Genomic DNA, 14,744 nt, shown 5'->3' with positions numbered 1-14,744 from the left:
GACAAAAAAAAAAAAAAAAAAAAAAAACAATCTTCCAATTTTACCCATCCATTCACTCCAAAAGTTTGGAAAATAATGGAGTCACTGGTTAAACAAGCATTGCAGGATCATCTAGACATGACTACAGTAATAATTATGACACAGCATGGGTTTGTTAAAGGGAGGTCTTGTCTGACCAATTTGATTGGATACTATGATGCGGTTACAAAGGAACTGGATGAAAAAAATAATTTTGATATCATATACTTGGATTTCAGGAAAGCTTATGATACTGTTGCACATGGAAGACTGCTGTACAAATTGAAACGATATGGCATTCACGGTAAGTTGCTACAATGAATAAAGGGATGGTTGAGTGGGAGACGACAGAGAGTGGTAATCAACGGAAGCTCTTTGTGGACGAATGTTATTAGTTGAGTTCTCCAGGGTTCGGTGCTGGGCCCATTGTTGTTCTGTGTATTCATCAATGATATTGATGAAGGTATATCAGGCTTAATGTCCAAGTTTGCAGATGATACAAAGGTTGGCAGGATTGTTAACGACAGTAAAGACAGTATGCTACTCCAACTGGATCTAGATAAGTTGGGCAAATGGGCTGAGAAGTGGCAACTAAAGTTTAACATTGACAAATGCAAAGTACTGCATATGGGTAGCAATAACCGAAGAGAAATGTCCCAACTGTGTGGTACTACACTCATGGGGAGTAGAAAGCGATAAAGACCTGGGGTTAATTGTGCAGTCAGATATAAAGTTCGCTGAGCAGTGCAGATGAGCTGCCAGAGCAGGTAATGGAATCTTGTCAATGATATACAGGAATTTTGCTAGCAGGGACAGGGAGTAATTATCCTGTTGTACAAGGCAATGGTCAGGCCAAACCTTGAATATTGTGTATAGGTCTGGAGGCCTCATTTTAGGAAAGATGTAGAGTTGCTAGAATGAGTACAAAGAAGGGCAACAAGATTGGTGAGGGGAACAAAGGGATGCTCTTACCAAGAAAGGCTTAAGTTCTGCAAATTGCAGCACCTGGAGAGTAGGCACATGGAAGGTAATCTGATTGCGGTATATAAGGCCTTGAACAGTTGAGCAAGCTGAATGCTGATGGGATTCTTCCTCTTGCTCAGAGTAAGAACCTGAGGGGTCATAGATTCAAACTGAGGAAAGACAGTTTGTATAATAGATGTGTGGAAATTTGCCTTTAGCCAGCAGATAGTTGCTCGGTGAAACAGACTTCCATCTGTTGTTGTGAAAGTTAGTACACTAAATAAATTTAAGGCTGAGGAGCTGGACAGACACTTGTAATGCATGGAGGGGTGAAATGGGAGGGTTTTTTTTTTTGGCTGATGCTGTATAAGCTTGCTTGCTTGCATCGTATGCCTCTGCTAATGCTAATATCCAATAACATATTTCCATTGCAAGCATATTATTGGATAGGTAATATACACAGTGCATTATACACCGATGAGCCAAAACATTATGACCAGCGAGTCGTTATGGAAATCGAAGCAACTGCAGGTGAACTACAGCATGTGCGTGGGTCGGGACATGGTATAAAAACACCTGACGCTGAGCTCCATTAATCAGTGTTACTCTTGTTCTTCAAATGGGAAAGGAAGCAGACTTAAGAGGATTTGACAAAGGCCAAATTGTAATGGCCAGACGACTGGGTCAGAGCATATCCGAAATGGCACAGCTGGCGGGGTGCTCACAGTCAGCTGTGGTTAGTACCTACCGAAAGTGGTCCGAGGAGGGAAAACATACGGACCGCCAGCGAGGTGTTGGACGACCATGGCTCATCAATGCTCAAGTTGAGCGAAGGCTCTCCTGGATGGTACCTGGCAACAGAAGGGCGACTGTGGCACAACTTGCTGGTAATTGGAATGCTGGTGATGGGAGTAATATGTCACAACACAGTACATCGAACCCTGCTGAAAGTGGGGCTGCATAGCCACAGGCCACTCTGAGTGCCCATGCTAACCATGGTTCACCGGCGACAGCGCCTACAATGGGTACACAAGCATCGAAACTGGACCTTGGGTGATCTGAAGAAGGTCGTCTGGTCCGATGAATCATGTTTCCTGTTGCACCATGTGGGTGGCGGGGTATGTGCTCGGATGGTGGTGCCCCCACCTTGCCAGAAAATTATGTTGTTTGAGAGGCCATTTTCTCTAATTGAGGAAAAAGAAAAAAGTTTCTAGCATGTCTAAATTTCTCAATTAATTGTGTTTTCCACAAAGAAAAATGGCACAAAAGATACAATCATACATTAATTCACACCAAACATTCACTTGGGGCTATCAAAAATATGTTCTTTAACCACATGAAGAATTTCTGTTCCCAATATCCAGCAGTTATGACAATTTATACATCCTCTGACATAAAACATGGCTTCATTCCAGAACATGGTGTTTAAAAAATTTTGTTCATCATCAATATGATTTAACAGAAAGTTTGCATATCCAATGCTCTGTGGCTTGTCATAATGTTGAATCTGGTGCAAAAGTTGAATTTTGTATGCATACATTCTAAGTTGTTTATGTAACACATTGTGCAATGTTGATTTTGGAACTTGCAACTGGAAACTGCAACATAAACTGATTTCCCTGGGCCGCAAATGCAAGATTGTCTAATGCTTTCCACAACTTCATCCAATATTCACGGTCTTCTCAAGGTTTTCTCTTTTAAAACACTTCCTGTATCTTCAAACTGATGAAATCATCTTCTGATGTCATAGTAATTCTCATGTGGAGGATCTTTATTGAATTCACATCTAAACATAGATTGCACAGTAACAATTGATTTCTGCTTGACTAGCAACAAAACACAATGTGCTTTACTTTTAATAAACATGACTGATTAGAATGGTTGACTGGTGCTGGGCTGAATGGAAGTGAATGTGGTGATAGGTGACTGCCATCCATGACATCTTTGAAATTGTTTGAGTGGGGAGAATGAAAATACTCAAAATTTACTCTGATATGTTGTCGTTAGGGGTTTTTTTTTTTTTTTTTTTTTTGGAGATACAGCCTACTCAAACCCACCATTCTTTTTTGGACTCCCTGTAAATGAAGTCACCATAAGTTACCAGTTATGCTGTCTTTACAATCTAAAGAAGGGATACAAGAAGTACCACGAAACATCTTGGAATAATCTCTAATTCTTTAAGAAACTAAAGGCAGATTACACTCCACGCAGGTTGAAGTGCTAATTATTTTACCAATTTCCATTATTTAACTTGTCACTCTTGTCTTCACTTCTAATATAATGTCCTTTCTGCAATATTTCATTACAACAGCATCACTTGAGAAATTACTTTTTCTTTTACCCATTTTTACAGATGAAATATTAAATGAAAAATACAAAAACCTTTAGTGCTGGAGCTTGTCAAGAATCCAGCTGACTAGAGAGTATACAATATTAAGTACATATCAGAGTATTATGTATTGGCAAGTCGTTTCCACAAGAACCAATTTTCTGATTATCAACATTATACTTTCCCATGTATTACAGTAAAAACTGAAAACAACTTACTGTACGGTATTTCAGAAACAGGTTAATGTCACTGATTTTATTCACCCAAGTGTGTTTTGTGGCATCATTTTTAAACTACAGTATGTAGATAAAAGAGAATCAAACTACATTTCACTTTTTTTTTTTAACTTAACATTGCTCAGTCACAGCAGGTCCAAACTTCAGCAAATGCAAATCACTGGCACAAATAATAACAGGTAGCAATTTGCTAGTGGCCTAAGTATAGACTAACAAAAGTTAAACAGACATAAATTGAGGATTGATAGTACTTGAAAATTTAAAGAGCTCACAGATAACATAAAAATTTAGAATTTTCCAACTGAATACAAATCTCATGATCATATATAAAGCAAACCACTGTTTGTCAGTTATTAACCTGGTCTTCAAACTTCTATATAGTTGTCTTGGAAACTTTTTTGATCAGAGCAATGAGAATTTTTGTTAATTCTGAAGATTCCCCATTATCATTTTATATTCAAAATTATCTTATGTTCAGGTAAATGCAGTGTCTATCTTTTTGAGAGATAAAATTGCTTATTTATCTATTTACTTTTTGTTCAAATCTATAAAAAGATTTCCCCAAATAAAAAATGCATTAAATAAAACAAGATTTGACACATTACAATTTTTTTTCATTTGTTTTATATTAAAACATCAGTAGTCTATTTATGGTAAACAGTGTGGAATCTCTTCATTAATATATGAAATATTCAGTTAACTCACCTCAGTTCAATTAAAAATGGTAGAAAATTTGTTAAAAAAATTAACTAAATATAAAAATTTGAATACCATAACAATGAAGTAATTTATACTATGTAGAAACAGAAATAAACTCACATCTGAATACACTAATGCTAATTTTTGGAAAACTGAATCATCAGGACAAGCACTATATTTGTGATCTTTGTTCTCTGGATTATCATCATAAGGATAATTTGCTACCAAAGAACCACCATGAAGGTTAGCAGATAAAACAAATGGAACTGATTTTATCCACTTCATAACAGCTAAAGTTTCAGGCTCCTGGACCTTATTTTCAGCATTTAAGTGAAACTGATCTGGGAAATTTCGATTCAAATCAACATCATGGGCATTATGTCTCCCAGTAACTCCATTCTTATCACCTGAAAAAATAAAAGAAAGTAGCAGACAATTCATTTTTAATTTATTACAGCAAAAGGTATATATGAAATAAATTAATATATTGTTGGGCATTAAAACCTCATGATAGTTACTTGTAGCATTTGAAATCATGTAGGTTTAAAAGTACATAGAAAGACAAGATAGTCCTCAACTTTCTAATTTAAATTCACTTTCAATCACATCTGTCATTCTACAGTGTAAGGACTATAAAAATATGAGATGTGATTAAAAAGTTCAAGAACTGACTTTGTATCTTGAAACTGTATGTCACAGTGAGTTGTGACTTATTACAACACATTTAGTAACTAACCTTGACACAGTAATGCATGAATTTTTTTTTTTAAATGCACTGAATCACCCCTTTATATGCAGTTAGTCTTAATTAGCATATGTTGAACAGATGGTGTTTCATCACATTTAAAATAAGCAATTTTACACAGCAGCAAATCTGCATCAATTTTTTTTCCAAATTAGGGAAAAATGAAACAAACCCACAAAATGTAAAAAACAACTTTCAGACAAGACATGTCATTCAATCAATTTTCACTGGTTTACAAAGTTTGAAGGGAGCCACTTGTCTGTCAAAGATTTGCACTGATCACCACTGATTACTTGAAAAACCAATGATTCTGTTGTGTATGTTCATGATCTGATTAGGAGTGATCAATGTTTAACTATCTGCAAAGTTTACTAGTGAAGCTGGTGTTTCTTATGGGACACGACAATCAATTTCATGTAACATGTTTCAGCCAGTTTGTGCCTCACATCTTAATTGCTAATCAGAAGGCCTGCAAGCTCTCACATGTCAGGATCTTTGTCAATGTGTTGCTGCTGACACACACTTTGTTTCATTAGATGTGTGACTATTATCCAGAAAAAAAAGGTGAGGTCCCCTTGATAGCAGACTTCTCTGAGGCCCAAAATGGCAAGATAATCTTGTTCAAATGTGTGTATCATGCTTATCATATATATATTTTTTAAACTCACAGGATGTTGGTCATTATAAATTTGTCCTAATCAAACAGTGAGCCAGGAATACCACAAAACAGTTCTATGGTGATTGCAGCCTAGAAGTTCAGGGAATTGACATCTGAATCATGACCATCCCACACGGAGCTTTCCACTGGAAAATTTCTTGTGAAGCACTCCATCACTGTGGTCCCTAATCTGTCATACTCAACAGATTTAGCTCCCTGTGATTTATTTTGTTTTTCAAGCTTAATTTCCCTCTCCCCTTGAAAGGTCAGATTTGTGAAACTGATGAAATCATTCAGAACACAACACAAGAACTATTAGATATTCCAAAAGAGGGCTATCAGGAATGCTTACATTCCTGACAATCTCCAAAAGATGCAGAAGCATTGGAATTAGTGCATACAGTGTCAAGGTCCTACTACTGTGTCAAGGAGATCCATCTGAATAGCCAGTAAACTTTTCCTGATGATTTTTTTTTTAATGAGAACCCCAAACACAAAAAAAAGTATTAGAACCTATAGTACTTAGTATTATGCATAATTAAGGTCAAGAACACAGAACATACTTGTTTTAATATTAGACTTAAATTTCTGTAGCTTGTAATTTTCAGGAAATACATGCAAAGGAAGGTTGTTTCAGAAAATGAAAGGTGAAAAAATAAATGATGAAAACGAAAAGTTGTCTGTGTGTGTGTGTGTGTGTGTGTGTGTGAGAGAGAGAGAGAGAGAGAGAGAGAGAGAGAGAGAGAGAGAGAGAGAGAGAAATTTTCAGGAAATACATGCAAAGGAAGGTTGATTCAGAAAATGAAAGGTAAAGAAAATAAATGATGAAAATGAAAAGTTGTCTCTATGTGTGTGAGAGAGAGAAGAGAAATTACAGATGCCAATTCAGAAGAACAGTGCCCGTGGAAGCATAGTATAGAAAAGCCATGCAGCAGAAACTGAACATCTATGAGACAGAAGAGTGGAGAACCTTTAAGATATGGGTCATTGATTAACCTGACTTCCTTCTCTTGAATGGAGTCTAAAAGTCTGGAAGATGTTTAAGGGGACCACAGATGTGGAAACAATATTCCATGGTGCAGCATTGTACAGAGTGAACAGTTTAGAAGAAAATTAATACTGAGAACTAAAGATAAAACCAGTTTTTTAAATGCAGAGGAAGCAATATGTATGATGTGCTTATTCCAAGAGAGATAGAAGTCAGAGTAATCCCTAATAGACATATGTAATCTTGTCTATATGAGTGTCATCAAAAATAAGCATAAGAGCAGTAGATGCTTTTTTCTTTTCAAGATATAAGATAGGACTGAGTTAGAAGGATTGAAATAAAATAAGTTATCTTTGCCCTATTGGAGAATTACCTGAAGATCAGCATTTAAGGAACCAGTGGTGGATATCTAAGAAGTTAAAGCTGTTTTACAGGGAAAGATTTCTTAAACTGGAAGGTGGAATGCAATGTGCTGTCATCAGCAAAACTATGGATATAATTTCCAGTCAGTGAAAATTCATTAATATACTAAAAAGAGTGGGAAAAAGAACTGAATCTTGGAGAACACTAGCATTAGCAAAGAAGTTAAATAGATGTACCATCACCTGTAGAGAGTGGTCAGAGAGAAAACTGAACACCCAACTGCAAAAGATATTTGGCAATTAATAAGAGGGAAGCTTATTTAGAAGACCTTTATGCTAAACATGATAAAAAGCCTTAGAAACATCAAGAGCAACTGCTTCAGTTGCACAAACTTTGCTGCTGAATTTTTCCATAGATGGGTAACATTTTTCTCTTAAAAATGCAAACTGGACAAATACTGTCCTATCGTTTGGACTAAACTCTGATTCCGTTGTAACCCTCTCCAACTTATCTTCCAATGACTCTGCACTCTTTACTTCAGAATGCTATTATAAAAGCAGCTTCATTTTCCTTCAGGAAAAACATTAATAGAGAAATTTTTACCCCTGGTGAAATAGGAAGCTTAATGAAGCAAGTCATGTACACTTTCAAGCTAGGCTTCTGCATCAATGGAGACATTGAAATTGGTCTCAGACTGATGTTCAACAACTCTGTGACATTATTTTCAGAAGAAAAAAAGAAAAAAACAAGCTCATCACTCAAAATAAAATTGAAGTATGGTGCAAATTTGTTTTGGAGGTTGGAAATCAAAATCCTTAGGGTCTAGTATATAAAATTACTAGAAACAAAATATGTTTTTCCACTATCTGTCACTCTGCTACTGATAATTCTGAATCCCTCACATGGACAGATACTATTAATTCCATCTTAGACAAATTATTTCTTCCTGATAATCCTGCTCTTGATTTAAACTAAAAATTTAAATCAAAATTACTTTACTCTCAAAATTGCACCTCCCATTTTCTCCAAATGAATTGAAATCTCCTATTGCAAAAATTAAACCTAACTGCTGTCCTGGTACAGCAATCAGGTTTAATGAAGGTGAGTTTTTAATTAAACTACATGATACTTGTCCTGAAATTTTAATAGATGTATGCAATAAATATTTATTGATAAGAATATTGCAACCGCTGACCCAATTTATTTAAAAATAAAATACATAGGCAATAAAATAACTATAAAAGAAAACTATTATGACCATAAAAGATATAAAAATGTGTGGTATAGCAATTAAAAGTGATAAGAAATATAATATACACAAAACAGCAAATAAACGTACAAGAAGCTTTCAAGGCATAGGGACTTCTTTTTCAACTTAGACTGAAGGAATAACAACAGCCTTTCTTATACCCCAGAAGCTATACCAGATAAACAACACAATGCACATCAAGCATGGCAGATGAAAGAAAAGAAAAAGGAGAAGGAAAAAAAAAGGAAAGAAACAAATTAAAAATAAGCAGGCTAATGTAATTTAACCTTCAGCCAATCATTCATCAGACTCTGAACGAGGTATATAACTACCTAGAATAAAATCGACCTTTCCATTGTTACATTGATCAATGGTGGTATACCGTATTGCATGCCCAAATTGTGGTGATTACAAATCTGAGCACAGACTATATGATGTGTTTCTGAGAATGAAGAGGCTATTCACCAGGCTGATTTTAGCAGCTCTGCTGTCACAGAGAATTATTCGGTTGGGCTGCATTATAATCTTAACACCTAGATGAATATCAAAATACTGGATGTAACTCATAATGCAAGCCAAATCTCATGGTTAGAGGCCCTCCATATATAGCTGTTGCGGGCCCTGTTATTAATCATAATTGATTCTGGGGCCTGCATACATCCTATTATGAAAGCCATTATTCTATTATGAAGGCCGTTTTGTCCAATTTTCTTCTTACTGGACATGCTCCTTTGAATTCTAAACTTCTTCTTTTTGGCCTTTCCAGTACAGACCTTTGTCAATGTAGACAAACTGAAGATTGAAAGCACATACTTTTATTCTGATCTTTATATAATGATTTCTGGCATGATCTGTTTTCAATTACAGGTACCATACCTCCAAGTCAAGAATTTTTATCCACACTATTCAAAATTTTCAATCTTTTCAAAATTTTTCAAAGTCAGTGTTTGAAAAAATAAAATCTTTATATACCGTATTACCTTCCTCCTCTTCTTAATTTTTATTTTTTTTAATCTTCCTTTTCAGATTTTTATATTCTAACCTTTAACCTAATTTTTAACATTAAATTTCGCAATTTATAGCTTGTTAAAATGAATTACCCTCTATTCTCTTACTACTTTAATCTACTGAACTTGCCTACTGAATCCACTAAATGTCATCTCATCTTAGAAAATTATTAACATTTCTGTCCTATTTACATTTAACTTTAGTTATATTCTGAAACTATTATTTTATGTACAGTACTCTGCTATTTGATTTGTTTAACTGTAGTCATATTCTGAAGCTGTATTATTTTATGTACCATATCCTGCTTTTTGAGTATCAAGTTTGTTTTGCAATTTCCATTAAATTTGTATTTATTCCTCTGTTTAAACATTTATTGTTAAGTGATTAAAATACTTCTAATAATCTAATAATCTTGTAATGCATTGTTTTTGTACATATCCTCCTGATAAGTCTCAGGAACTTGACTTATTTTTCTTTCCACACATTTTTATTTATTATTTTTTTTTTATTTATTTATTTTTTATTTTTTGCTGGTGCCCTTGGTTCGGACCATCAGGGTATGGTGCAATTTTGCTGGCACGCACTGTTATAGCACTTCCCCCAGTGGGTGCAGGATCATTGCCCTCCTTGGGCAGATCATATTACTTGAGGCCGCAATGTTTATGGAAAAGTTGAATGATGTTCCCGGTGCTACCTCCATAAGTCACTACTTACATAATCAGTGAAAGTGCAATTAATTTCAGGTTTCCATAATCCTTCCTTAGAATTATAAACACTGTGCCGTATCTGATTTATTTCTTGGTTCCTTCCAAACATATGTATATAAACTCAGTTGAATAAAAATATAATAAAAAAAATCATAAAATAAGATTTTGCATAGATCCCTATGGTATAATGCCTTTTTGACATAGAGAGAGAGAGATCATAGCTGCTTTCACCTAAAATACAATCAGATTAAAATTTTTAATGGGCAGTTCTTCCTCAGTACAAAATTATGAAAATCTTTTATATTTCAAACCGCTAGACCTATTTTTCTTTTTTTTTTTTTTTTTGGGTAGTTGTTGGCGCATCGGCTTCTGTGGCCATAATGCACCTCCCAAGGTTTTTGCAGTACTTTGATCCAAGCCCAAGGCAGGATTCGAACCCGCAACCTTTGGGTTGCCAGGCAGGCACTTTACCCACCCGGCTAGCCCGGTCAGCACTTATCATATACTTTTTCAAAATCAATAAAGGTCACCACTGTCATCTAATTTTTGCTTCAAACTTAATTAAGTGGTCTATGTGGACCTGCCCATCAACATTCACACTGCGTTGCAGAAAGGAACTTATTGTTTTCCACATACTATATTAATTGATTATAAAATATTATCTAACTCACATATTTACAACCATACAATGATAATAGTTAAATGCATTCTTTTTAAAGTGGTATTTTAACAATTTTTAAGTGATCTATATTAAGTTTGCATATCTAAAGAACTATTAATTCCTATTTACTTAAATAAAAATTTAAGATTTTAAAAAATTAAAATTTTACCCTCTACAGCTCTTTCATAACCATCTGGATTCATGGATGGCAGAATATGTATGCGAGTGTTATTCACCAAGTGGGCAATATGATCCATATGATTATAATTTTCACAAATGTAATGAATCAAAAGGAGCAACATTTCTCTTCCTACTACTTCATTTCCATGCATATTAGCTATGTACTTAAACTCAGGCTCCCCTATGGAAGAGAAAATTACATTTGAGTTGATATATATTAATTACAGTCAAAGTTTTTACTCCATATAAAAGTAAATCAACTGAAACAAATGAGAAAATATTATTTCAATAATGTGAACCATAATTTAAATTATCAGACACCATAGCCTTAAATTATCAGTTCTGAAAATGACACTGAATTTTTGTAATACCGGAACTGCTCTACACATCAGGCAGTGAAGTCAGCACCATTAGAAAACAGGCAATAATGGACAACCTATTCATTCCCTCCCACAACCAATTTTTGATTACAATATAAAAATAGCTACTGTTACTTGTAAATAGCTGATAGATGTTTGCAGCATGTTCCTGCAGAGTTTCAAAAGAATCCGACCATATACAGATATAATTTGTTGACACTATACTGAAAGAACTTTCAAAACATTTACATGGCTACTCCAAAAAGGTAAATAAAAGGAGAGGGACTACCTCTCTGTACATCAGAGAATGATTGTCACTAGATTCTTCCATGATATAGGCTTTTGATTTCAAATCATGATTTGAATATTTCTGCAATCCAAAGTATTCAAAACTGATAATGCTCATTTCCTCCATCAACTTTGCTGGCTATTATTGTCTCTGGTCTGTTTTATGTTTCTTAAAACTACTTTCTGTGGCACCTAAATTGCTGAATTAATATTAGTATTGGAAAAATGATGTAAGGTGCAAGCTTGTGTAGCATCATCCAAAAAAAAAAAAAGAAAGTAACCAAATGTCACCTTTTTTTACTCATTTTGCTATTTCTTTCAAGTATTTTCCAATCCCTCTTTAAATTCAGAAAAACTTCCAACCTATATAAGAGTAGGAGGGAGCTTATCCCAACAATCAATCACTTCAGGAAAAAAATAAATTTTGAGAATTTAGTCAAAAATTATCCCCTTTCAATTTAAATTTATATTACCTTGTGTATATCATATGACTAAGTGTAAAGATTTCCTCAGTATTTAGTGTATTCAGCTCTTCTAATGCCTTAAACACAATTCAGTCATGTCAGATAGCAATGTGAGAGATGACAACGTCCTAGGTAGAGCTGAGTGAGGATAACTTTCTCCCGACAAACCGTGCACTAAACTAGATTGCCAAAGCAAAATTACAGGCTTGATTTGGTATAACTTATTTGTGGAGTACCCATATCAATGTTCTTGCCATTGTGAAAGTAATTCATTATGGATTATATATTTGTAGTATGCATGGAAACTAACAAGCAGATGTTGCTGTGGCAATGCTAATTTGGCTGCTGCATGAGCCAAGCCATAGCCTGTAATTCAAACATGGCTCAGGATCCAGAAAAAGTAAATATCAAAGACTGACTCTGAAACATAGTTTAATATTTGCTCTACCCAACACATTATTGGATGAGGAATACAACTCATTTGTGAAAATGCCTGTAATATAATTAGGGAATCAATATATACCATGCACCTTTGATAATGGTGACATTTTATGTGATCCAAAGCTAGTTCTATTGCATTCAGCTCTTCAGTGTATATATTATATTCATGGAGAAGCCAAATGAACATAATTTTCCTTGGGAAAGCACAAGCAGGTCCCACATATACTTCAGATCAAGTTTGCTGTATATATATTGGCAGCAAGTCAGAATATTCTGTCCTGTGTGCTGCAAAGAGTTGCCTAATATATAAATTGGGTAGTCTCAACTTTCAGCTAATTCCTATTCAGGAAAGAAGGATTTGCCTAGCTGACATGGACACATTATCAAATGTAAAGCACATATATTGAGCTAGCTTTTGCATCCTGATACCAAGGAGACAACTGGCAGTTCTGCACATGTTATACAGATTTTCCTATCTCGTGGCATTGTTTCAAGGTTAGCAATAGCAAAGGCACATGATGTAAGAAAACAAGCTTATAGCATCAGCCAAAAAAAAAAAAAAAAAGTTCTCATTTCACCCATCCACTCATTCCAAATGTTTGTCTAGTTCTGTCTTGAATCTATTTAAGCTATCAACTTCTACAACAGATGGAAGTTTGTTCCAGCAATCAACCACCCACTGGCTAAAGGCAAACTTCCACACATCTATCCTACAAGTGTCTTTCCTCAATTTAAATTGATGCTCTCTCAGACGATTATTCTGAGCAGGAGAAAGAATCCCATCAGCACTGAACATGCTCAAACCATTCAAGGCTTTATACACCTCAATCAGATCACCTCACAGGTGCCTAGTCTCCAGACACTAATTTGCAAAATTTAAGCCTTTCTTTGTAAGTGCAACCCTTTGTTCCATTCACTAATCTTGTTGTCCTTCTCTGTACTCGTTCCAGCAGCTCTACATCCTTCTTGAAATGAGGCCTCCAGACCTGTATACAGTACTCTAGGTGTGGCCTGACCATTGCCTTATACAAGGGAATAATCACCTCCTTATCCCTGCTAGAAAAATTCCTGTATATCATTGACAAGACACCATGAGCTACTCTTGCAGACCATCTGTACTGCTCAGAAAACTTCATATCTGCCTGCACAATTACCCCCAGGTCCTTTTCACTCTCTACCACTGTCAGTGTAGTACCACACAGTTGATACGTTACTCTGGGGTTACTGCTTCCCATACGCAGTACTTTACATTTGTCAATGTTATAAATTTCAGTTGCCACCTCTCAGCCCATCTGCTCAACTTTTCTAGATCCTGTTACAGTAGTGTACTGTCATTAACAACCCTGCCAACCTTCGTGTCATATGTTATCACATGGAATGGTCTGAAAGAGATTTCAATTTTTTATGATATATCGCAATGACAACTGCTGACATCAAAGCATCAGTAGTGAATCACTAACATTTGCATAAAGACTTTGGATGGAATTTCTACCCTTCCCCACACGGTATTATGTCCATTAAAGTCTCCAAGAAGTAATATTCTCTATATAACACAAGTAAGCCACAGACTTTTGCTGCACTGGCAAAAAAAAAAAAAAAAAAAAACCAAGTAGATAAGAAAACAAATTATAAGTTTCTCTCCTCAAGCAGGTTGAGAGAATCCAGTTGACCTTTGAATTAATTCAAACTATCTGTGAGGGCAACATGTTCCAGAAATCGATGACTTGCTGACTAAAAGAAAACTTAGAACAATCTAATCTAAACCTCAACCCCTGTAATTTTAATTTATGACCTCTAGTTCTGGAATTATTCATAACAGTGAAAATTTAATCTTCAATCATTTTACTAATCCCTCTCAGAGCTTTGTAAATTTCAATAAGGTCACCTCCTAGGTGCATGGTTGCCGAGCTCTGTAGCTCACATATCCAGAGTTCTTCAGCCAATACGGTCATCCTTCTGCCAATCTCACCATTCGATTTGCTTGGGTTTGGACCCTTTCAAGAAACTCAATATCTTTTTTCAGATGAGGTCTCCATATCTGAGTAAAATGTGATCTTACAATTGCCTTATACAGTGGGATTATGACTTCCCTACCTTTACAAGATAATGTTCAATACATCATCAATAGAACACCATGGGCTTTCCTGGTTGCCTGTTTACATCTGCCCATATTATAACTCCCAGATCCCTTTCCTCCTCTACTGTTTTTAATTCAATGCCACCAAGTATATAATTTATTTGTGGAGTGGTAGGAGTGGGGAGGGCAATTGCAAAATAACATCATTAAGATCTGCCTGGGAGATGTCCCAGGAGGCAAATATATAAAACAGATTATGAGGAGGAACCCCACTGCTAAACAAACTGCAACTGCTTCTAAGCTAGAGCTCA

At 35.4% G+C, this 14,744-nt stretch overlaps 1 protein-coding gene across 1 annotated transcript in view; it reads right to left on the bottom strand.

The window, feature by feature from the left end:
* LOC150080550 (carboxypeptidase D-like) overlaps nucleotides 1-14,744 on the bottom strand; it is a 297,430-nt gene that overhangs the window by 238,525 nt on the left and 44,161 nt on the right. Inside the window, 2 exon segments of the mRNA XM_090380730.1 lie at nucleotides 4,366-4,652; nucleotides 10,794-10,985. Coding sequence (XP_090236856.1) covers nucleotides 4,366-4,652; nucleotides 10,794-10,985 — 479 coding nt within the window.

This window comes from Mastigoproctus giganteus, chromosome 9, assembly GCF_048544385.1.
Source record: "Mastigoproctus giganteus isolate SK-2022 chromosome 9, ASM4854438v1, whole genome shotgun sequence".
In the NCBI taxonomy this organism is placed as follows: domain Eukaryota; kingdom Metazoa; phylum Arthropoda; class Arachnida; order Uropygi; family Thelyphonidae; genus Mastigoproctus; species Mastigoproctus giganteus.
Note: the sequence above shows the minus strand (reverse complement) of the source record. Positions and strands in the feature narration are given on the sequence as shown.